This window comes from Athene cunicularia (genome assembly GCF_003259725.1).
Source record: "Athene cunicularia isolate RWA chromosome 9 unlocalized genomic scaffold, athCun1 chr9_part1, whole genome shotgun sequence".
Taxonomy (NCBI): Eukaryota; Metazoa; Chordata; class Aves; order Strigiformes; family Strigidae; genus Athene; species Athene cunicularia.
The window spans coordinates 5,042,183-5,066,694 of NW_020799110.1; the positions used below are offsets into that span (position 1 = coordinate 5,042,183).

Consider the following 24,512-nt stretch of genomic DNA (forward strand, 5'->3'; position numbering starts at 1 on the left):
GTGGTTGCATTGTGCCAGTCTTCACATGAAAGCAATATTTTTAAAAAGAGGGGAAAAAAAGAGGCTTAGAGCATCTTTTTCCCTCATATATTCCTGTCCTGACAATGAATTCAGATTACAGGGATCTTTGGCAAATCAGTGTAGTTGTTTCAAACTGTCTGTGGCCCCCACTAACAGGGTTGTGTGACATCTCGTAACAATTTATTCATGTATTTATTCCCCAATAAGGCCAGTGACAGATCAGGATATTAAATCTAGGTCTTTAATACCTGATTGGGTGGATTGTTCCTTTCAGTACTTCTAGAAATCTGCTCCCCAAAAGCAGGTTGCACTGGGCACGTGTGCTGGAAGCAGCTCTCTGCCTTTCCGCCTCAGCTGCTCCATGAATCTCCCCCAAAAGCTGTACCCTCCTTGGAAACAGTCATCAGGAAATGCATCTCCCTTCAGACCTGGATATAAACGCTTATTAACTAACGCAGACATAGCCCATGGATGACTCTGCTGTTCAGCATTTCACAGTGCCATGGTCCCTGTCCTTTGGTGTTCTCAATATAAAGACAGATAAACTGGGGTGAGAGGAAAAGGAAACCCCACCTAGACCCAGCTAGAAGTCGTTGTAGCTACCTGGAAAACATCTGAAATCTAGGGCAAGATACCAACTGCAGGGTAGAAAATTCCTCTCCACAATGTGACCGAATCACCAGGGAGGTCTAAAGAAAGGTGACAGACTGAAAAACAGCGAACCTGGTACAAAAAGCTTTGGGTTTTTAATGCCATCAATTTTCAGGGGAAGGTAAATAATCAGATAACTTGGAAAGCCTGTTTCTGTTCATAGCTAATTGGATAGCCCTGCCAAAATAAGTGCTGGTTAAAGCAGCTTTGTCCTTAATCCCAGGCAAAGAAGAAATGTAGTGGAAAACTCAGTGCTCTAACAAGGGTCCTCTTTCATTGTGGAGTGGGTTCGCAGGGACTAAATTGTGTAAGGAATCTCTTAACCATGCCTTTTAACCAATCTCTTAACAGACGTGACATGCTCCTTTCAGTACGGTTTGCTGGAGCTATTCTATTAATTAATTTTGTGTAGCAGGCTTGCCTCAGACACCTGTGACTTACTGAAATTTAAGTAAGCTTCCGCAGCGGTTGGAGCTAACCTGGGTGACTTTGAACCGGAGCAGACAATGGATGCTCATATAATCCATTGGAGGGGCCAGGAAAGGGCAGAAACAAATAGCTCAGGAGCAAAAATAAAAGCCTAGGAGCGCTAACAGTTCAAAATGACCCAGCTGGCTCCACAGGAGCGCATTTATCTGTGCTGAAAGCTGTTTCACGAAGGTGTTTTAACATCAGGTTCTACTAGACCACTCAAAAGAGCTTGTAGCATATTTATGTTTTTTTGTGAAGCATAAAAAAGCCCTAAACTAGGCGTTTTGCAGGTGAAAATCTCACAGCTAACAAAACCTGCTCTTTTTCTCTCTTTGCTGCTCAGTTCAGTTTAATGAAACAAAAATATGTTTTTTATTAATGTGAACAGAAATTCTGCTTTTTCGTGTTGAATTTTAGGCTTTGTTTTTGACCAGACTTTAAACTTGTATTTTTCTTCCTAGAGTCAATATTAATGTCAAACTTTCTTCATTGTGGAGAAAAAGGACAAATATATTTCTAGCAACAAGAGTTTCAAAACTCCTCCAATCAAACTTTCAAACCCGAAAACCACTTTAATGTTAGCAAAATGGGAGAGATCCTTTTCAAAACTTCTGCTGCAAGAGCAAAGTATGTCATGCTTAATAGTGAGTACATTTGTGAGTGGATTCACACTGGTTGTCAAGTTATGGACATTTTCAAATTCAAGAATTGGGGAGACCATGTGAGTTGAAGGAAGCTGTGAGCTGAATCTGCCATAAATTTATCTACTTATTGCAATATCAGGTCTTTTTTCATGTGTCACTTTTATAGAAATAATTTCTTACTTTTATGATCAGCTTATGAATGGCTGGGAACCAAGCCTGTTTCCCTTTCTTCCCTGAGGTATATAAATTATTTAACTTAGACACTAATGTGCAAAATCCGCCATGTAAATTAGTGGGGAAAGACCATATGATATTTTCACTTCATAACTTGTGTTGAGGTTTAAACATTCTTTGGAATACATGAAAGATACTAATCACAGCAGCGTTACAAATAACAGAAGGGAAAGCACTGTTGTAGATTTTATTGTGTTAAATAGCAAAAAAGAGAATTTTCGTGTCAGGTGTACTAAATGATCTGCAGCTGAAGAGACAAGATGAGCTAGTCAGGACAAGGGAGTAGTAAGACAGATTTTTGTTAACTTATTTCCAAATAAATGTTTGAGTTGAAGTTTATTCACTTGCAGCAATTTTAAATAGAGCTGCTTAAGGTTTCTCGCTGTGGTTCTTTACATAAGATTGAATTGTCTCTTCCCTGGTTCTCTATCACCACCATTACCAATGAATCCTCAAAATATTGTGAGAGGACTAACAACCCACAGAGCTCCCTGTGTAAAGCAGAGACAAACTCCTGATATTACTGAATTTTAAGATAATGCTGCAAAGAGTAGACAGTGCTTTCTCTTTCTGGTCATGATTTTTTAATAAATAATTACTATAATTATATTAAATTATAATTTGACTTTAAAACCATCAGTGTAAACTGTCCTCTAAGTAAATGCAAGTAGGGTTTTGTGTTTCCCTGCTTCTGCTGGTTGCATCCTTTTTGCAGTGAGCTGGGGGGATTGTGGTCAATGGAAAATGGAAACATGCATGTGTCATTCCTTCCTTCCTTCCAAATTTATGTAGTATTTCTTAGGCATCTGGTAAAAAGGGTGTAGTTATGCTTCTGTGAAAGTCATTTGGGCCAGGCCTGCAGATGGTATTGTGATGTTTTGAGTCCCTGCATGCAGGAGATTGTAGCATGTACCCAGAACATGTTTCCTACATCATCTCCCAGCTGGACAGAAATCTTTTCAGCCATATCAAATCTCTGCTGTTTGTGGAGTAAGTGATGCTCACAGCTATTCCATCTCTGCCTCTCTTCATATTGTTCTTTACTTGCCACAGGTTTTGCCAAAATTTAACAAATAAATAAATAAATAAATAAATAAATTTCTCAAATGGTGAGGTCTGTACTGTCCAGTTCTGGTTTCTTTCTCCAGCAGTGCCTGGGCACTGTGAAGAGGAACCTTTTTTCTCTTTTTATGTATCAGAAAGCACTGACTTTGAACAATTATTAATCTGCACATGTTTTTACAGTCAAGGGAGAGAAAGCCTGCTCATTTGTCACCCAGAAGAAGTGACACTGGCTCTGTGAAGCTAGCTTAGAGGGAAACCTTGCTCTGCCACCCCGTGCCTGCTTAGACCCCGTCGTGCTCTTGACAAAGTGTCTGTGATGTGAATGCCATCCCTGGGAATACCCTTTGCACATCATCCCTCTTTCTATTCCAGATTCTCAGTGTTTGTGCTGTCATTGGCTTCGCCAGCCCAAGGAAAGGAACTCAGGTCTGCGGTAGAGGCCTTTATTTTAAGTAACTGTATACCTTTCATTTTACTAAAAATATGCAAGTAAGAAAAGTGTGCCATAGACTTGATATCAGAAGACCATTTCATCTTGTACTTTCAGAGCAGCTGCACACATGTGCACAGAAGGCATGTGAAAAGTGATAAAAGTTGCAAATAATGACCTTGTGAGGAATGCAGTGCTTTAAAAATAAATTAATTTAGAAAGAAAGGCAGGTTTGCCTTTCAATATTTCTGCAGATGCTTTGAGATATGAAGTGGCAGTTGTCCTGCACCAGAGCCCAAGTATATGCATATCCAGCAGAGGATCATGGATGTGTCATTGCAGGTCCATGGGAGTGTGGGTGATGCATTAGTCATGAGAGTAGTCACTGATGCATTAGTCATGAGAGTAGTCACTGCAGAAATTGCTAGACATGTTCCTTGGGGAAGAAGAAAAAAAAAAAAAAAGGTAGGGTTTAAAAGCAAAGAGGAATTGAGATTGCATGAAGTGCCTGTCCAGTGGTTTAAACAGGGACAAACATTTCTTAAGTTCTTTCGGAGACCCGTGACTGTTCAGGAATTTGTTACGAGCTGGTTTAAGGATGTACCTGGTTTGCAGTATGAGCACAAACACCTTTGGCAACACCAGCTGCCCTCTGCTCAGAAACGTGGGGGCGATGACTGCAGCCTGCTCTTGACCTGCCAGTGGTTCTGGGGTGTTGCAAGTGGAGAACTTACACTGGGACCTGAAAAATAGTCGGTCACAACTCTGTCATGCACAACATGTCTGGAACAGAGGGGGAAGATCATAAAAATTGAGAGGATACTGCAAATGCTCAATCCTGCTGCTATCTGAGCTGGATTTTTTTCTTCTTTTGGGTTTTAGTTTTGCATATTGTTTACATTTCTTAATGGTTTATAAAGCTAAGCTGTTTGTTAGTAGGGAATTGTTCTGGCAACATCTCGTTTTTTGTTTTTTTTTTTTTTTTCCTTTATAAAAACATAATTGCAGGTTCACTAATTATCTCTGTTTAACTCAACTGCCTGTTTATTTTTGAGGAACTGATTGATCATAGCTTTTCCTAAACATTTTATAACAATATGAAAAAAGACACTGATATGATGATCTCGAGTTCCAAACAAGCAATCACCCAGCTCTGTGTTTAAACAGGTTTTGGGCAGGGAAATTGAACTTTTGCCACCATGGCCCGTCAAATCAGTTGGGGACAAACTTCCTTGAAGATTAGCAGAGCCCTCATTCAGGGGTGTGGAGAACTTCAAAACCTGTAACTTCATTGGTACAATCTGCTCTTGGAAAGGGCATGTTACTGGCAGCAGGTTGTGCATTTGTACACCACATCTCTTCCCATGTTCAGGACTTGAGATGTGTGTCCTTTCAGGATGGAGGAAAGGTCAGTGTGCAGTCGTGATGCACAGAGCTCAGTCCAAATCCACGGACCTCAGAAGCATGAAGAGCTAAAAAAGGTGCATGTTGCGGTGGCTGAAACACTTTACATCTTGGGAACATGGAGAATTGACTTTTGGCTTGTATGACTGACCGTAAAGTGTTTCCTGCCAGGTTATTCCCGATGAAAAGTGGGTAAATGGGGACACAATCCCTGTGTGTGAGGCATGTGCTGCATATGGACAGCATGGAAAGCAGATACACCTTTGTTTGGGGGATCCCACTAAAAAGCATCTCTGTTGAAATCTTCCCTGGGTGAGAAGGAGGATATTCACATACCGACCCTGCTCTAGTCACCCAGCAGCATAATCCCCTTTGCAAGATAGCCTTGGGGCAGCACACCATTCTCATTTCGCCTCTCCTCTCAGCGGATTGCTCTCCCGCTGTTTTGTGGGAATGCATTTGCTTTCATCACAGCCTGACTTGTGATAAGCAAGCCGTAAATGGCTTGAAATTCGGGTTATTCAGATAAGCGTCCTAAATTGTAACTATAGGAAGTTGAGCACATATAGGTGCTTCAGTTTGATCTGCAGTGGAAACTAATCCAAATTTAATTATAGTGTATTGTTAAACAGATACAGTCTTTTGTAATCCCATAATATTTTAGAATTACGATAGAATGACTTTATTTCTAAAATATCTTTAATATTTTATAACTTCATAATTCTAGAATAATTTTACATTTCTATAGTTATTTCCATGTAGAAAAAGAAATGTCTACTTCTGTAACTAAACCAGCATAATCTGTTGTTTTCCCAGTATACATGGCCTTTACAAGTATAGAAATTTAAATAAAAAAGGTCTGAACAAGTTAGACTTTTAAAACTTTCAGCTGCAGTCCAAGCATTTAGATTAGTGTCTGCTTTGTAGACTGCTCACCAGACAAAATAATTGAGGCATTTTTCTTCTATAACTGGGGGCAAAGTTGTTTCCTGGCCTTGAGAAGTAGAAGACGTTGAAAGGCAACTGTGCGTTGCATTTTTCTTGATTATATCTGTAATATGTGAAAGAATCTTTCAACATATAATCCTTAAAATATTGATCTAGCAGAGAAAGCCTGACACCAGAAGGGATCGTCTGTCATCAAACTTGCTGCTCACATGGCATCCTGGGAAGATGGCTGTGGAGTTGTGTTGCAGGCTCGTTGGTCTCACCTCTGTTTTTTTTCCCCACTTGCTGCAGGGAGTCTCAGGATGGGGCTAGATATAGCTCGTATACAAGTATTTTACTTTAATTTTTCATTTAATTATATTGCCTTTCAACATTATAACTGCGTTATGGCCTTTCGGGATGTGCCAGCACGAAGGAGGTGCTGTTGAAAGAAGAGCTGCAGTGGGTGTGGGAGCTGCTGGGTGCAGAGCTCCCCCATAAACCAAGTCACTTCTTTAAATGTTCAAATAGAGACTAACAAACAGAGCTAACTCCAAGTGCTCATTTTTATTAGCTGGACTATTTGTTCTCCTTTGTGAGTGTTGATATCCTAACTTAAAACTGTATTTGGTATATTAGAGAAATTCTGCAGCTGATTGTCACCTATAAAATTAATATATTGAAGCTCCCAGTATTTGAGTTTATTGAGGTATAAATACTAAAACGTGGTGTACTATATAGTTCAGCTGCTTCCTTGTTATATTTTTTGAGCCTTTTTGCTTATTTTATTTCTGTGATACCCAAGACAAATAGTTTCCTGGTTTTGATTTCATTCTGGCATTTTTCAGCAGGCTATTTCTTAACAGTATAGAATTCAACAAGATGAATAACATTTTCTGTTTACTGTTTACATTAAAAACCCCAAAACTTCTGTTTGAAAAAAAGAGTATTCCAGATGTCTCTGGGCAGTAGGAAATGTATGTAGTATACAGTCTAATAAAACAGCAAATATAGCAGAAGGATTAAAAAGTGGTGCACGTTAGCAAATGGTCTGAATTTAAACACTAGTCAACACCAGGACTTCATTCTAGGTGAGTGAAATTCACATGTGAGGTATTAAAATTTAACTTTCTAAATACATTTCTTTAGGACCAGGACACTGTGTGTTTTCAAGTCAACTTTAAAACTTCCTTTTCCATTTAATTTTGATTAGATTTTCTAAAATGGAATAAACATAAAAGCATAAAAAGAAATGTAAACCATGAAAGCTAAATGCAAAGCAGATATATCAACAGCAGAAATATGAAAGCCAGACCCCCTGTTCCTCGAGTGCAATATGGGAGGGGGGGGGGGAACCTCTTTGTGTTGCTGTGGTCTGCTGTTCAGCCAGCTCGTTTCCTCACAGCTGCGATTGCAGACTTGCCTCTAACTGCAGCCACTCTTTTATTTCTTTAAATCCCAGTCCCCTCGTCCACATCCATTTGGGTGTTCTTGGGTGGTAAATCCCCTTGGTGGTTTAAGAATGTGATGTAAAGAACAAATAAATCAATGTGAGTCTTTCATGTTAAAAGGGGAGTTCTTTATAGATGTCTATTTATGGCAGGAGGAAGGCTTGACTTCAGCAAGAGGAGAGGGTCTTCCATGGTCAGGGTAGTTTGGTGTCAACATCACCCCTGGGAGACGGAGGGAGGTGAAGGTGCCATCCCTGGGGGCTGTTAAGGACAGACAAATTCTTGGCAAACATCTACAGGGTGAAATTTTGTCACGGAATGGACTAACTGACCCTTATTTCCAATGACTCCTATGTCAATTTTTTAAGATAATGGTGGCAACATGCCAATCAAATGCTATTTACAGTAGCCCAGTGTTGCTGAAAAGGTGCAGAAACTGCTTATATGGTACTTTTGGAAATTCAGTTTTGTGGCTCTATTTTCAACCATCACCTATTTACTTAAACTGTTCTTGATCTTTTTTTGTCCATCGTTGTCCACCATTTTCAGTTAAAAGGTTACAGCAGCATTCTCAAGCTGGTTTTAACGCTACTTTCCGTCTTCATCTGACTGATTGTGATCCTCTAAAATGTGAAATATAGAAAGATACCTGCTTAAGTATGGAAAAGGTATCATCAGGAAATCCCATCCTTTTTCTGGGAGGTCGTCTGAGAAGATGTTATGGAAGGTTCAGGCGAGCTCAAGGAAGCCCAAGGGATAAGTCACAGAAAACGTGGTGCAAAATCATCATTCTTTTAAAATGTAATGTCTAAGCTCTCTGTGTACTCAGTGCTTGGAAATGTAATGTTGACTGAGAGCATGGGCTCTGCTCTTGCATGGCTTTGTTCCATTTACATCAGTTGTACGTGCTTGTACCCTCAAGAGCAGCTGCTAATAGGATTAAAGGCATGATGCAAAAGGAAATCTTCATACAGCGAATTTTTACAAAAGCTAAATGTTTGACCAGTGGTATCTACAAGCTTGATTGTGTTATCTTACTCTAATTCTTTCCCTGTAGTTTTCACTTGGCCCTGAGGAAACCACCATGTCACAGATCACTCTAATTAACAAGGGCTTCAGAAGTGGAAACTGCAGAGGCAGTGCCTGCGGGAACTTTGAAAAACACCACAAAATTTCAATTTTCTTTGCTCTGTTTACAGCGCAGCAGCAAAGTAAACAAAAACCCAGTCTTGAGTGTAATGGTTGCATTATGTATGAGCTGCGTGCCATCTGGGAGAACCAGGGTATGTCTTGTAATTCTCATCATCTGCCTGCCTTCTCTAGATGTGGACGAGTGCGCGGTGGTGAATGGTGGCTGCCAGCAAGACTGTGTCAACACGCACGGCTCCTTCCACTGCCAGTGCCAGGTGGGATACAGGCTCCACACTGATGGACGCACTTGCATAGGTAAGTAAACATTAACAAGCGCTTCACATACTCCAAGACATGTGTTTTTCTGCTAAACCTGTCTTTGTGTAAGTGCAAAGGTCTGTAGACTTCCTAAGTCTGTGTTTTGCCTAATTTACAAAAGATGGTGATACCCCTTCCAGTTCAAGTAGTTCAGAAGAATTCGGGTGTTCCCAGATTTGGGTGGGGTTTTTTGAGAGCAAAGAGATGATGGTGTCCCGTGTTTCCCAATGATGCATGGTTGTGAAAAACTCTTTCATTTTGCAGCAGGCATCAAAGAAATAGGGGGTCTTCTGTTCCTGTGAAAATGTTTTTCTAATTCTGAGCATTTTTAATTTGTGATACATCCCCCTCCATGTTCCAGCCATGCCCTGGTCTTTTTCTGTCCCCATTACTCTTCCCATTACTTAGTCTTTTTGCCTGTTTTTTTCTGAAGAGACACAAAGAGCAGATAGTGAAATCTGCTGCCCACGAGTGTCTGGCAGAATGCTGCTCTTCCAGCCAAGCAATCCCAAACTGCAGGTTGTGTCTTCAGCCATGAAGGCAAAATAAAAGCTTGTGGTTGCCACCCTGAAGTTGGATTTAACCTTACAGTAGGTGACCACCTCCATCAGTCTGCCCAGACTGGGGCCCTGTAGGCTTTCCCAGGTGGTGGCATGAGCAGAGGCAGGAGGATATCATTAACTGGGTGGAGGTGTGGGGCGATGAAGTAAAATCTCTGTGACTGTGCTACAGTGAGCAGAGCAGAAAAAATCCTCATGGGAGGTTCAAGGGCAGAGGCCAAATTTCTGAATTACTAAGATACATTTGAGAATATGGTGCTGTAGACTGGTAGCTAGAGAGGGGGCTCTAAAAAGCTAATGGAATATTTAAGTATGCTCTCAGATGTCTTCTCTAGTTTTCAGAGTGCATGAAGAGAAGAAGCCCTACTCTTTACCTCTTCAGCCTTTGCTGTATGTTGAATATTTTAGGTAAAAGAGTGATGCAGACTTGCCTGCTTGGCTCTGTTTTACATTTTGGTTATTAGGCACAGTGAGAAGCGTGGATGAAGTGGGTTGAAAACTCTGATCCAGGACATTTACATGAATGTTTAGTTTGTGCTAATAATTACTTCTAGCTCAGGCAGAAATTGCCCATGCGTGTGAAGCTGGGAGTTCTGAGCACTTTTCCTGAGATTCTGCTCATGCTGTGGACTGATAATTAGGGTGCTATAGATTTGTGAAAGCTCCTTGTTCCCACAGTGGTCCTGTGCCCTTTGATCCATTCCTTTATCTACACTGGTCTTTTAAAAGTTGTACTGCTTCTGTACCTCAGGGATACATCTTCATCTGCTGCAGTCCTGTCTGTAACATCTCTGTTACAACTGATACCAAATTTCTCTTGCTCAGCCAGCAAAACCCATGTTCTACTCTCTGTGGCACACCCAATCAAAAGACAACAAACGAAAGCCAATAACAAAAGAAGTTGCAAATCAAGCTGATTGCCTTTTTAAAAACTAGTTTTAAAGCACCCATATTGAAGATATTCAGTTCATGAATGCTTGCTGGCAGATGTGTTCCCCTTTCTGCCGACATTAAATATAGAGACCGGGCTGACTGCAGGTTTTACTGCAACAAAAGCTTTGCTAATCTGAACGCTGCTCACAGTTGTACTGACACACATCTGCTGTTGGTCAGAGGAATCCCATGCCAAGAAACAGGCATTAGAAAACAGTAGGAAGAGGGTAGATATGATCCCAAAGGCTCTACCCTTTTTTTTCAGATTTGGGTGTAAGCCACTGATTTACAGGAAGGAGTTACCCCATATATGCTCATGTAAATGAGAGCACCATGGAGCTTGGCAGTTCAGCCCATGACACAATGCCCCTTTATGTGCTTATGGAGAGGATTAGCAGCTCTGCCATTAAAAATAAACCTTGTGTTTCATAGGTTGGACTCTGACCTCTGAAACAAGACACGCAGAGTTAATTCTGCGTGTTGTTTAAAATGAAATAATATATATACATATACTGTCCTTGTGTTGCATTTAAATCAGTATAAAAGTCATGTGGTTGAATTATATGAAAAGGTTAAAAATATTCAGTCATTTGGGAAGAAGAAAAGGACGTCATTTGTTTAAATTTTTGAGCCTGATTTTAGGTAATATGAGAAGAACAGTCAGTATGGTGAGACCACATCTGCAGAATAAGTTCACTCACAGTTTGGTCATTGTCTCGGTTCTTGCACAAAGTCCCTTGGTTGTGCTTAACATCAGCCAAATATGTCATCAGTCATTTCTGGTATTATCACAGCAATAAATTTACTGATGGAACTAGAACACAAGATGTACCAGTGCTCAAGCTGTGGGAATAATGTTTTTTATTTAAAGAACTTACCCTTTTAGGTTTGTTGGGTTTACCACATACAGAGACTTCCAGTGTTTTAGTAATTAATTGCAATTAAAAAGCCTCAATCTTTTCTTGATTATCTTAGTTGGAGAAAGAATGGGTAAAGAAACACTAGTGTGAGAGGAAAAAACAACGTGAAAGCAGAGTGGTTCGTATTTAACTAGAAACACTAGTGGTTTTCTGTGAATTAAAAGAAAAGAGAGAAATTCAGTCTCTCTGATCAGATCTGACCAGGGAAGACCCAGAAGTGAAAGATATGATGTTTGAATTACATTACTTTCTCTTGAATAGTCTAATTTTCAGCTATGGTGGAGAGGGAATTTTATATGAAAAAGGACTAGAGTGGCTTTGGGGGTGAATAGAGTGAGAGAACTGAATGATAAATGCAAAAAGCAGAAAAAGTAGATACTGTGGCAGTTGAATGAATTTACCTGTGTAATACGTAAAACCTTCTGTGGTCATAGAGTGGTAAAGTTTTCTCATGGCACAAATAATCAGGAAGTTCAGTTTGGAGTTGTCCTAGCTATGAACATTATCAGAAAGTGAGTTTTCATTTCACAAATGTAAGTATTCACAAGAAGTTATTAAAAATACTTAACACAATGTTCAGTTCTCTTTGCAGTATCTCAGAAATTATCCAAAAGAAACAGAAATAAATACTAAAATGAGGGACAGGACTAAGTTTCAGTGAGAACTGCTATCATGATAATGGATATACACAATACTGAGAGGAGGATATTGGGTTCTGTTACAGCTGTTTAGACAAGACACCAAAATAAATGGATATAATAAGCTCTCATGCATCGGAGCATGAGACAGTTACTAATTGATGAGGACAGAGAGAAGCATTTCATATAAGCCAGTAACTCAGGAGTGCCTCGCATTGGGATTTGGGCACTGACTGCTTGCACTGACCGTAGAGGATGGAGAGTTTTCCTCTTCTGCTGCACCACTTTATACATTCAGTTTTGAGCACTCATCCCCTCAAGAAGTAAACCCAGTAATACGCCTCTCTTTTGACCTGGCACAGCTAATCAGAACACCTAGCATTTCAGATACGGCTTGCATTACAATAATAATTCTAGATATTTTAGAAGATGTAACAATCTCTCCCACAGAATAAGAATAAAAAGGGGCTACGTTCTGGAAATGATCTGTTTATGGAAAGTGAGTGTCTCAGCTGCAGAAATAAGAAACAAACATCCCTTTAGACAGGCTTTTCAGATGAACCCAACCCAGATTTCTGTTATGTTTATTCTCTCCACATCTTCTTTTTCTTTTTGGCAACCCTATGTTTCTGGGAGCAAAAAGTGCCAAAATCACTTGAGGGGAAGCAGATTTTGCAGCCTCGATGGCTTGGACGTCTCCCATATATAAGGAGGTGGATCTATCTTCTTATAAGATACTCAGCCTGCATCTGAAGAATCAGAAACCCGGGATAAGCTACTTTCTCTTGTGATTGCATGGAAAATTACTGAACTTCTGTCACCAGCTCTTTCCAGTGAGTTCAGTCCTCCTACCACATCATCACAGTGTGTCTGGGATCCTGACTAACTGCTGGTGGTCCGTCCCTCCACTGTTAGTATGAGCCTCAAAATGCATGGTTTGAAGAAATCTGTTTGTTGTTTGTCATTCCTCTTGCTCTCATTAGAAACTTCTGCTTGTACTCTCAGGCAAACAAATGGATTGCCTTGTTCAGTGACAAATAGTGTGTGAAAGTCAAACACTTTCTTCTTGAATCTTTTGATAATCTCTGCTACTTTTGTACCATGTCAAAATACCATCTTTTTCAATGCTCCTTTTCTTTCGTAGCTTTTTGGTCCTACAAATTTTACTCAATATTGACTTCATTTTTAGATATATGTTCCAGACTGAACATTCACTCCAAATTAGGTAATTAAAATAACCAGAGGTAACACTGTACGATTTTTTTTGGTTTGTTTTTAATGCCTTGATTATGTAAATGTAATGAATTTAATTTCATTAAAGTTTAAGTGGCTGGTGTTTGGAAAGCAAGAACTCAGAGAAGGTGTTTATTGTAGTATTAGGCTGTGGTTTTGGACTGTTGTAAATTCATTGTCTTCACTGAGATTTATTTTTGTTTGAACTTCTGGAAGTGAAACCAGAGGTCGGTCTATAGACCCCGATTCATCTTTTGTGCCAGCTGTTCTCTTTGATGTCCACCTTATGTAGAAAAGCTGTTGAGATGCAGGTTTTTATGGAGATTTTCACACACTAAAGCTCTTAATAGAGGAAGTAACAAAGAAAATATCTCTTTAAATCTATAATCTTTGTTTTTCCACATAAGTAAATGCACAGTATGTCTGAAGTTACATTTTATCATTGATAAGGTTGGATTTAATGTGATGGAAAAGACAGCATGTTCTAACCCCATGGTTGCTATGTAGACATCTAACTATGGCTTCACCCTCAGGATTTTTGTATAAATATGACCATTCTTATCAAAAGTAATGAGTTGAGAAATGTATATTTCTCAACCGTTGGCAGATCCTTGTCTTTCCTGCATGATGCCTGTCGCCAACGTCCCCCTTCCTGTGATGCTGCCTCCCTCGCTCAGCATTGTCAGGCAAATTGCCGGGGCTGGGCCGGTACCGCTGTGCCTGCCAGGACTTTGTAGCAGGGCTGATTTTCTACCAGACTTCAAGAACACATGTCTGGAAGCAGAGGGCACGCTGTATTTCCGCGTGAACCCTGTGCACGTTCTCAGCCCTCCAGCCGCAAGCCCCTTTACAAAAGGTAGAATTAGAGTCATGACATGTCAAGTCTCTCCCTTTTTCTGATCAAAGATGCGTTGCCAGCGCCTGGCAGCACACACAAGCACAATTCATCCTGTTCCTTCCCTGGCGGCTCTTCTCCTCCAGTCTGGCACCTCCTCTCACGTAGCCCGCACAGTGCCATGGCAGCCGGCGTGACAAACCTGGCCAGGGCTGCTCCGGAGTGATCCCCCGCTCCCTGGGGAGCCCCGTGCCAGGCCACGCTGCACAGCCCTGCCAGTGCAAGCTCTCGGCACAGGAGTTCACGCCCAGCCCCTTCTGGCTTCGAAACCTCCAGAATTCTCCGTGTGGCAGGTTGCTTCTTATCTCCCCTTACATCCAAATTGGCTCACGCCCAGAAAAGGAGGGAGAAAATGACACTTTTAAAAATCGAGATGTATATTCTGTCACTTGGAGCCGATCTAAGGCGTTTTTCATCTTCTGAAATATTTTCATCTTATTTGAATATTCTTGCTGAAAAACAGGTCTTTGGATACAAATGTGCAGCAAGCAGGAAGCTTTGAGTGTATCAGGTCTGCTGTCTCCTGTGTAGACCTTGAGCTGCTTTCAAGTTACATTGCAATCAGGCAGGAGGTTTGCAGATGCAGGTAGAGATCAGAAGCCCGGGTCAGGTCCAGTGTGCAGTGAGGTGTCTCCTGGCTGCTCCTGTGTATGCATCCATGATAATGTAAAAATTTCCTTTTCCTTTTGTCTTTTTAACACATACTTGACTGCACAAACTAAGTATTTTCTAATTGGTAGCATAGGGTGACATGTATCCTACAACAACTTTTGTGGCTCATGTTTTAATGCCTCTTACAGATAAATTAATTAATATGAATATTCCTAAAAATAAATATCAAAGCTCTTTGCTGACTTCATTTGGTCCAGAGTTACATGCCTTTCATGGAGGACCAAATATTCTTTCCAGCTACTCATGGAGAACATAGTACATCCCTGCTGTTAACATATATATAGATGCAGTCATGCACATGCTCACACTTACATACATATAGCACAATAACAGGTTCAAACTATCTATCTTATTTTTATATGCAGCGTGTGAATAGGTGTGGGAGTGTGTTAATGTGTTTTGGCAGGAGGAGAAATGTTTCTCCATAGGCCGGGGATATATGTTGAACAAAAAAGAATATTAATTTGTCTGGGTAAGAGAAGAAGCCTTTTTAGAGATGTACTAAAGAGCCCCTTGTTCCTTGTGGTTTTACTTTGTCTGTCCTGTGGAGCTTGTGACTCCTGTCATTTGCAGCTTCCTATGCATGAGGCTGAGGAAATCAGCCTGAAAGACAAGTATTATTATTTTTTTAATCAATCTTAACAGGGACAGAAAAAAAAAAAACCAAAACCAAACCACACAAATGGGCAAGTGCAAGTAGGACTGCTGTTTTTTTTTTTTTCCTCCTTACCTCAGTGGATTCTCGAGTGCTTTGTTGATGTCAGATCAAAGGGTGGCTGTACTTCAGTCAGTATTACAGTTCTTAGATCTCACCTTCCTCTCGCTGGAATCATGGGCTTTTGCTGATGTGGGACGCTGTGTCAAACAAGCACCATAAATGCAAGGGAGAGTAATCACGCAGGGGATGGGGACAAGTGCATTTATGAAAGCCGTTCAATGAGCTTTGCGTATTTTTACTGTCATTTATGTATTTAAAATAGGAAATAAGTTTCTTGAGTTGCTGACATTCATTCCTTCAATGTTTCCTTGGCTCCAGCCATTAATTCCTGCAGTGTTAACAAGGGGGGCTGCGAGCAGGAGTGTGTTCAGCTCAGTGAAGACCACTACAAGTGCCAGTGCCAGTCGGGCTACCAGCTGAAAAGGGATGGCAAATCCTGTGAAGGTGAGTCCTACATTACCTGCCTGGAGACACACATTAAAGGCAGTTTAAATGACCCCAGAATAGTGCTTTGGGTCACTGTATTTATTTCTATTTCACCCTGGTTGCCAAAAGCAGCTTTAGATTCACTTATTAATAGGATTAAAATGACACGTGTTTGAGGTGTGAAGTTCACGCCGGTTCACAACTTCAAACAAGGTTTTGGCCTCTGGTTGTTTGTTGCACACTGATGATGATGGCATAGGTTAGGAACTTAATTATGGTTTAATTCTAACACTTTATTACTCATCAAGTTCTATATAGACTTGGCCTGTATGCTACATTTTATTCTATATAAAGCCTTTTTATCTGCTTTTGGCTTATGTTGCTCGTAATGGCAGTCTGATTCATTCATCCTCTCCTTCAGGTTTCTAAGCAAGCACTCTCACAAGCAGAATAGAAATGCTACCTTTGGATTTGATTGTTGTTTTTTTTGTTTTTTGTTTTCTCATATAGCTTAACATATTCATCAGTTTTTAAGGCAAACCCCCCTTCCCCAACACAAGCGCACACACATGGTACCCTTGAATATGCCAGAGACAGATAGGGCCAAATTTATGGATTTATTGCGCTAAAATTCCTGTCACAAAACCGTTTCCATATGGCTCCTCTTCTGCTCAGAGATTTTATATGCTGTGTATAAAGTGTAAGTAAATCCTGCTGTTCAGTTTGCTTCCAACTCATGCTGTGTGCGACGAGTGCTTGGCCTTCGCTTTTGGCCTCTCCAAGTCCTGCCCTCGGCAGAGACTCACGTGCTGTACTTCAGCAAGCACCCGCAGCCAACTTGCCTCTCCTCCAGCTCTCATGGGGTGGTCACGTTTCATCCATGATATTGTCAGAAAGAGTCAGAAAAGGAGAGTGTTAGCGGGGACAGGAAATCAGAGACCTTCCTCTGCTGTTCTCCAGCCCATTCCCAAACCTCTCATGGGTCCTCTGCTGCCTCTGGCACTCGAGATGTCCTTGGTCAAGCCAACTGGGCATGAGAACCCCTGCATGAAACTTTTTGTTGTTTTTATGGTTTTGTGGTGCAACAGAGGTTGGATTGCCAGGGTCTGAGTGTGGCAATGCCTGGTTGGGTGGGAGTTGTCCCTTGTGTGGTCATGGAGCAGTTCAAACATCCATGTGCTGCTTCCTGCTCTATCTCAGTTGCCAGCCACTGGTTCAGCTCAGCAGCAGAATGGGCAGGCTCAGTCCCCTAATTGGTGAGGTTTTGCCACTGCGTAGGCAGCTGTGCCACTACCTCGCATCGTGGGGCTGATGAGGGTCAGCCACCCACCAAAGGCAGCACTTTGTCACCAGTCAGTAATTACTGAACAGTGGCTAGGGGCAAGGTCAGCTTTGTCTGCAGGTGAGACCTTATCAGGACTTCACATGTATGTCTGGTGACCTGTGTTTAGGGTGGTGTAAATCAAAATACAGCAGCGCAATCCCCCCCCCAGCAAGACAGCTGTGGTCAGAGGAAGGAGAATCTGTCTTGCAAGGGCAGCTGAGCTGGCAAAATGAAGACCGAGTAGGATGCTTGTCTCCCATAAATACCTTGGCACATAAACGCCTGTGAGAGAAAAGTGCTAGTTAAGCCAATGGACAAGATTTTTACAGGAACAAATGAGCATAAAGTGGTCATGAATACATTTGGGTTAGCAATTAGAGATGTTTTAAGTAGAAAAGTTGGGAGGAGGTGAGCCTGACTGCTTTTAATTTCCAACCAGGAAGGATGGCTGCTGTAGTTCTAGTTTGGACAGAGAAACTATAGCATCATGAGGGTATTTACTACAGCAGGGGTAGCTGTGTTGCAAGTGTGCAAGCATCCTCGCTGACTCCTTGGGAGTTAATGCTGCACCCCAGAGCCCTGAAAGGCTGTACAGAAACACCCAAGCCTAGCAGTGTGGTATAGCCTTCAGTGTGAAGGCAAACGGATATTATGGAGTGGTGTGGCATCAGGTGAAGCAGTGAATTAGCAGCTCCAGGGATCAGACATGTATGGATGTGGTCAGCAGTGGCTGTGACCCTTGTATAAGAGGGTGGACTATACAGGACGTGTGCTAGAGTGACTTCCCCGTTGGGTTATCCAGGGGTGGCAAGAACAATTACCTTTCTCAAGCCACTTTGAGTTCTCCTTCTGTAAGTCAATGCTATTTCCAGCCCTAACTTTCCCTGCTATGAGAAGGAAATTTTACTCTTTAACACTTTATATTTTTTCCAGTGTAAAGTCATGGTAGCCGTGAGCAAGAAAATTAACTTGATAAGGCCTAATTCTCTTTCTTTAGGTGCTCTAGAGGTCATGGCAGATAGGAGGAGAGACTCTGTTCTTTACACCTTGCAGTGAAGGTCTGAAAGGTCCACAGCCCATGCCAAGTCCATATTGACACTTCACCAAGAACGTTTCTGCCATCCCACATCAGTGTATCACCATAAGTTTTTTGGATGAGGTTCCTGGGTGTCCTGGGACATCTAGAAAATGAAACAGTTTGAGTCAATTTTTTTGCCAGTGTTTAACAGCTTGGAATAGAGCTTCATAGGATGGAGTCTGTTATTTACTAAAGTTATTAAGTCAAACAGTAAGAGCCAAATGAGTAGGAAAAAAAACCTACTAATGAGTTATTTTTAGCTTTTCCTGAAACCTGACTGTAACAGGAAGGAACAGATATGTCAGTGGAAAATAAGTCAATCAGTGGTTGCCTTATGTCCTGAAGATCTTTCCTTTACAATCTTATCTTGTCTAAGGATTTGCAAGGCTGCTATCTTTATTCAAATTACTATGTTTTACTAACATCTACCCTATAATTTGTTGTTTGCTTGTTGTCATGTCACAGAGTATTACCAGTTCTGCTCTATGCTGTAATCATTCTCAAATTAAAGCTTTAGATGCTCCAAAAGCCTTTATAATATGCAGGTTTAACACATGCTGTTTGATACTGATTTCATTTAATTTAACCAAATAGAAAAAGAATCACCAAATAACTCAGTATTTCATATCGGCAAAGAACAAGTTCTTGCTTGAAGCTAAATCCTTTGTAGACTGCAAATTGTCAAAATGCAGAGCCAAGTTGTCAGCCTTGAAAGTGTCACGTAGGATGAAGTGCTGCTGTCCCTTGGAAACTTATTTGCAACCTATCGTGTTGAAAGTCCAACAGAAAATTTCAGTTTTACATCCTTAACAGTGATTTTTTATTTTTTTTAAATACTGTCAAGTCAAACTCTCAGCCTGAAGACTTGAATGGTTATGTTCTTGAGATGGCAGGAGATGAAATAAGGGAATCTGAAGGTGTTCTGGGGCAACATCCTTCTTTGCCAAATGGTGTCACACAATGCCACTGACTACACAGAAAAGTGAAAATTGGAAGAAATTAAAAAACCCATCTGTGGTGGGTTGACTCTGCTAGGATACATGGTGCCCACCAAGGCTGCTCAGTCACTCCCCTCCTCAGTTAGGCAGGTTAAAGAAGATATAGCAAAAGCTCATGGATTGAAATAAGGTCAGAAAAATATCACTCACCAATTACCATCATGGGCAAAACAGACTCGACTTGGGGAAATCATTTTAATTTATTAGCAATCAAATCAGAGTAGGATGAGAATAAAACCAAATCTTAGAAACACCTTTCCCCACCCCTCGCTTCTCCCTGGGCTCAGCTTCACCCCCCATTTCTCTCCCTCCTCCCCGCCAGCGGCGCAGGGGGACGGGGAATGGGGCTGTGGTCAGTTCATCACCCCTCGTCTCTGCTGCTCCTTCCCCCTCAGGGGAGGACTCCTCACCCTCTGCCCCTTTCCCAGCGGGGGCTTCCCACGGGGTCACAGCCTCCTCGGGGCACATCCCCTCTGTCTCTGCTCCCCCGTGGCCTCCCTGGGTGCAGGCACAGCCGCCTCCCCATGGCTGCCCTGGGTGCAGGGGAACCTCTGCTCCGGGCCTGGAGCACCTCCTGCCCTCCTTCTTCACTGACCCTGGTGTCTGCGGAGTTGTGTCTCTTACATATTCTCACTCCTCTCTCCAGCTGCCATTGCCTTTGCAGAGTTTTTTTTCCCCTGTTCTTAGATATGTTAACCCAGAGGTGTTACCGCTGTCAGTGATGGGCTCAGCCTTGGCCAGGGCTGGGTCCATCTTGGAGCCGCCTGGCCTTGGCCCCATCGGACATGGGGAAGCTTCTGGCACCTTCTCACAGAAGCCACCCCTGTAGCCCTCCCGCTATCAAAACCTTGCCACGCAAACCCAATACACCACCCCATATTTAATTGTATCTATACAAAATGGAGGTCTTTCTCTCCTACTCCCTTCTTCTGCACAGCTATATATCTGTGTGCAATTAGCCACTGGAAGAGCAAAGCAGCAAGATCTAGGGGGAAACACCTTCAACCCTTCCCCAGAGTTACTGAAGCCCTTACTCCAGTGCCAGTGCTGTTGAATTCATCTTGACTTTCTCCCTACTGCCCTGATAGAAGTTGGCTTGTAGAGAGCTTGAGGTGACCAGTAAAGGAGATGGGCTGGAGGTGAGTGAGGAATTCTGGTTGTACGTCTCAAACTGAACAATAATTAGTAAAATGGTAAAGCTGAATTAGAGCTTGAATTGTAAGGAAATAGGCTTAACTTTTAAAAAGTGAAACTAAGCAGAACTCTAGAGGACACAGTTCCAAAGGTGTCCACCAAGTTTACCTACGTAATGTTATTTACCAGCATGACAGTGTAACTAGTACTCTGAACTGAAACCTCAACCTTGTACAGGATATCAGATTTTGGTACGAAAACTCTGTCTCTTAACAGACCTATCCAAACAGTCCCAGTAGATCTACTTTGACGTGTGCAAAGTCTTTGTTTGGGCAAATACATCAGCATGCTTCCAGCAGGTAAGTGTTCCAGAAATAAACCCATAAACCACAGTGAAATCTTTGAGGTGGAGACTTCTGCACACAATTTATAAATAGAGTTTCTAAGTACTTGCCACTTAGCGTGGCTTATCCTTGAAATGCTATGTTATTGTTCACAGAAATAAAAATATCTTGATGTACAACATGAATGGCATATGTTTTTAGACTGAAGGAGTTCTTCTGGGGCTCTTCAGTATTTATTTCCTCCAGAGACTTTTAAATACACATTGTTCCATGGTGAACTCCACCGTTGTATGTGTTTATGGGTTCACGCATACTGGAGTGCTAATTGCTATTGTTTAGAGCAGCTCTTGAAATATGCTCAGTTACAGTGAAATAAGAATAAAATGTACTTTTCTTGTCCTACTTCCAAGAGCCCAGCTTCCCACTGTTTAAAGCATCGTAGCTGTACAGCAACAGAGAAAGCAGCATAGAGAAAAACAACAGCTTTACTATACACCAAATTTTATCTTTTTTTGTTTTGTTTTCCCCAGTCTAATCTCTTACAGCTATAGTAATCTTCATTGTTAGTTGTAATGATGGCAGGTAACATCATTTTCAGGCAAAAATGCGACCTTTAAGTTGACAGTCTGCTCTAATTGGTTTCAGTGATAGACCCCTGCACAAGTGGAAATGAAGGATGCTCACAAATCTGTCAAAATGAGAGAGGAATTGCTAAATGCAGGTGTCATCCAGGGCATTATCTTTCTGCAGACAAAAAAGTCCTGTTTAGGTAAGAAACTATGGACTATTTGCTGGGAAGAAAGATATTAATCAACACTCTGGCTTACTGAGCTTTGAATGGAAAGGAATATTTTATACAGATATATGTATGCATTTTGAAACAACATTTCTCTCTGTAATATTTATTTCAGCCAGTAGTCTTGAAGGACCATTTTAGTAATGGCAATTACTCTGTGGTCTCTTAAATCATGCTGGATTAATCTTAAAACTTAAAACACTGGAGTGTTATTTTTGTAGGGTCCCTTTAAAATAATGCCCCAGATAGAGCTCCTGGAAAACTGGTTCAAGTAACACTCTGAACCAGGTCACTGAAAACCTATTTGGAATTCAAAGGGCTTTTTTAGCTGGAGAACTGTTTCCATATTAATAGAGAAAACTACTGTGAAGGAAGAAATCATGAAGTGTAAGATTTCCAAAGAGAGGAGCTCAAAAAGTTGAATTCCAAAGTCTTCTATTTAGTCTGGGATTTTCAAAAGGATCTAAGGCATTTCTGACCCAAAATGTGGGGGAATTAGAGATCAAAATGGCTGCTTTTCTCTTTCAATATGATGATTGGATGCTAGATGGTTTTATGAAGTAGAAAGCACTCGTGAACTTCATGGTGCACAGATTTTTAACAGCATTGTCAGCATCGGGGTACATAATCAAACACTTAATTTTAAACTCCTTTTGAAAACTTGGCCAAGATTTTGCCAATGTTTTAAATTGTTGTCTTATGTATAGAGTGTGCCGAGTGCTTTGCAAAATACTTTCTACCCCGAGTATTTTACTCTGTTGCCTGTAAGCTTTTCTGCAAGTGGGATTGCACACCTCAGTGGTTCCCCCTCTCTTCCCGGGATTACTCATGAGTAGTGTTACTGAACAAGCAAAGTATTTTTTAGTGTAGAAACTTCACTGATGATTCATAGATGGAAACAGAAGTGGGTTTAATACTAGGGTCAGCATGCTACTTGTTTTATCTTGGATATATGTTGACAATTCTATTAATTTATGTGTAAGCTACAGCACTAGGTAACTTGCAATGGTATATATTGGCACAAATTTTCTTCCCAACCTCATGGCAACAGTCTTTTGAATCATTAAGCATCATGTCTTTCCATGGATGTACAATTATTGTTTTTTTTTCTGGGAATTATATGATATCTCTTGCAAAATTCAAGCTGGTATTTGACTCTTTGGAAACCAAGCTAGAAGGAAACAGAGTGCAACTAAAATGTCATACTTTAGCTATTAGCTGTATTTACAAGATAGGAAAAAAACATGTGTAGGATGGTGGCCGTGTTTCAGTTTTCCAACTTTTATTCTTCTATTTGAAAAAGAGGAAAAAAAGAACATTTAGAGAGTTTGCTGATATATTCTACTTGCAAAGTGAGAATTAATTACAGAAAAAGGAGAAATAACCCATTTTATTCTAAACAGCAGCGACTCACATTGCTGCTTCAGAGAAGCTGTCATTTATCCTGAAATTTTCATGAGTCGGTGTGTGGTGTTTGCACTGCCTGGGGCCTCTTTTTGCAAGTAGGCTGATTGCATTTGTAAAGCTACTTGTGTTCAAGTAGAAGGGGCCATGTGGTTACAGCACATGCAGAGGAAAAAAGCCCTGTTAGAAAGTGGTTTGCTGTGGTAGAAGGTGAGGAGCTTCACACCAGACTCTCCTGTGTGTGAGAGACTGACCCAGGATCATTGTGATGAATAATCTGTACTTTGCAAGCGAGATGTCAGAACAAGAGAAGGGAGCAGGAGGTCGGTTAGGGGTTTGCCACGGGTAAGATAATGACAGTCTTTGCAAGGAGGCTGGTGTTTTCTGCAGCTGTGCTCAACACCAGCAGTATTTGGTGTAAGCTTTTGTTGTTGTTTTTCCCCAAGTGTTATTCCTGAATAATATTTTCATGCTCTTCCACTAAGTTTTTAGAAAGATGGATGCCTTTGGTGACATTTAACTCCAAAGTACAGACTAGCGAGCATAAAGCTAAGGAACAGACTGCTTGGCAGAGGACTGGGTGAAGAACAGTCTCCCCACCTACAGCTCTTCACCTTTTTTCTTTTCTCAGAGGTGGGGTGAAACTCCTCTGATTAAAGTAGGTGCCTCCCTGCTCCAAGAAGAAGCTTCAAGGTTCAGGGATGTGACAGAGAAGATCTGTCTCCATTGTAGGTGCTGAAACTCAGCCACCACTTAATCCAAATCATTTGACATTCAGAAAATAATCTGCTATTTCCTGCTCCATTAATTTAAACGTAATGGCACTGAGGACCTGGTAGTAATTCTAGGGTACTGGGAGGTAGGACTTTTTTCCAAGTTCTTTGTGTGTTTTCTTTTGCCACTGCTCTTGTTAGAGGAATAATAAACACACTCCTTTGGCTGATGCTGTGAATATAATGTTTGAAATTGTAAATACATTGAGAGGTTTAAGGCCAGCAGTGTTTAGGAAAAAAAGATTATTCTGGAGAATAATGCTGTGGTTTCAGCATTCCTGGATTCCTCAGATTTGTACACTAACATCAAGATGCTCTTTTCAGTGGACAGTTGAAAATACAGCCGCGTGTGTGTAGAGCAGTATTATTTTTTGTTTTAATATCCAAATGAATGTCTCTGCCTTTCTCTCTGCTTCATAGACATTGATGAGTGTGCAGAAGGGAGAGCCAGGTGTGCTCATCGTTGTGTGAACACTCTGGGATCCTTCACCTGTGTCTGTAATCCTGGCTTCGAGCTGGGGGCTGATGGAAAGCAGTGCTACCGTAAGTGACACTTTTACAGCTACGCATTTCAGCCTATCTTATCCGCAAACTGCTATGCTTCATTTTTAATTCACTTGGATTAGCACTCCCAGCAAAATAAATGTATGCAAAAGCTCAAGCTTAATACTATTTTCTTCATCTTCTGCTACTGCTGGTTTTGCAGTTTGATACGTTCCTAAGCCTCTGTTCACAGACATTAATTATTGCATTTCAAAGAGCAAATAGCCCTGTTGGTTTATCTTCAGAGTCTGGTGAATTCTATTCCAGAGTGACCAAAATATTGTTATTCTATGAAATGTATTAATTCCTGCCCTCCTCTTCCCAATCTTTTTATCTGCTGGATCTGATGATAAAGAAAACCAATGTGATGTTCTGC

The 24,512-nt window shown here is 41.2% G+C and overlaps 1 protein-coding gene across 4 annotated transcripts in view; it reads left to right on the forward strand.

Annotated features, from left to right (window-relative positions):
- Positions 1-24,512, forward strand: part of LOC113483537 (multiple epidermal growth factor-like domains protein 6) — a 204,160-nt gene that overhangs the window by 123,265 nt on the left and 56,383 nt on the right. For all 4 annotated transcript variants that reach the window (XR_003399040.1, XM_026855154.1, XM_026855155.1 and 1 more), the window contains exons 6-8: positions 8,622-8,744; positions 15,635-15,760; positions 24,014-24,136. Coding sequence is in view for 3 of the 4 variants with exons in the window: in XM_026855154.1 (XP_026710955.1) it covers positions 8,622-8,744; positions 15,635-15,760; positions 24,014-24,136 (372 nt within the window). In the remaining variant the exon portion in view is untranslated. The remainder of the gene's footprint in view (positions 1-8,621; positions 8,745-15,634; positions 15,761-24,013; positions 24,137-24,512) is intronic.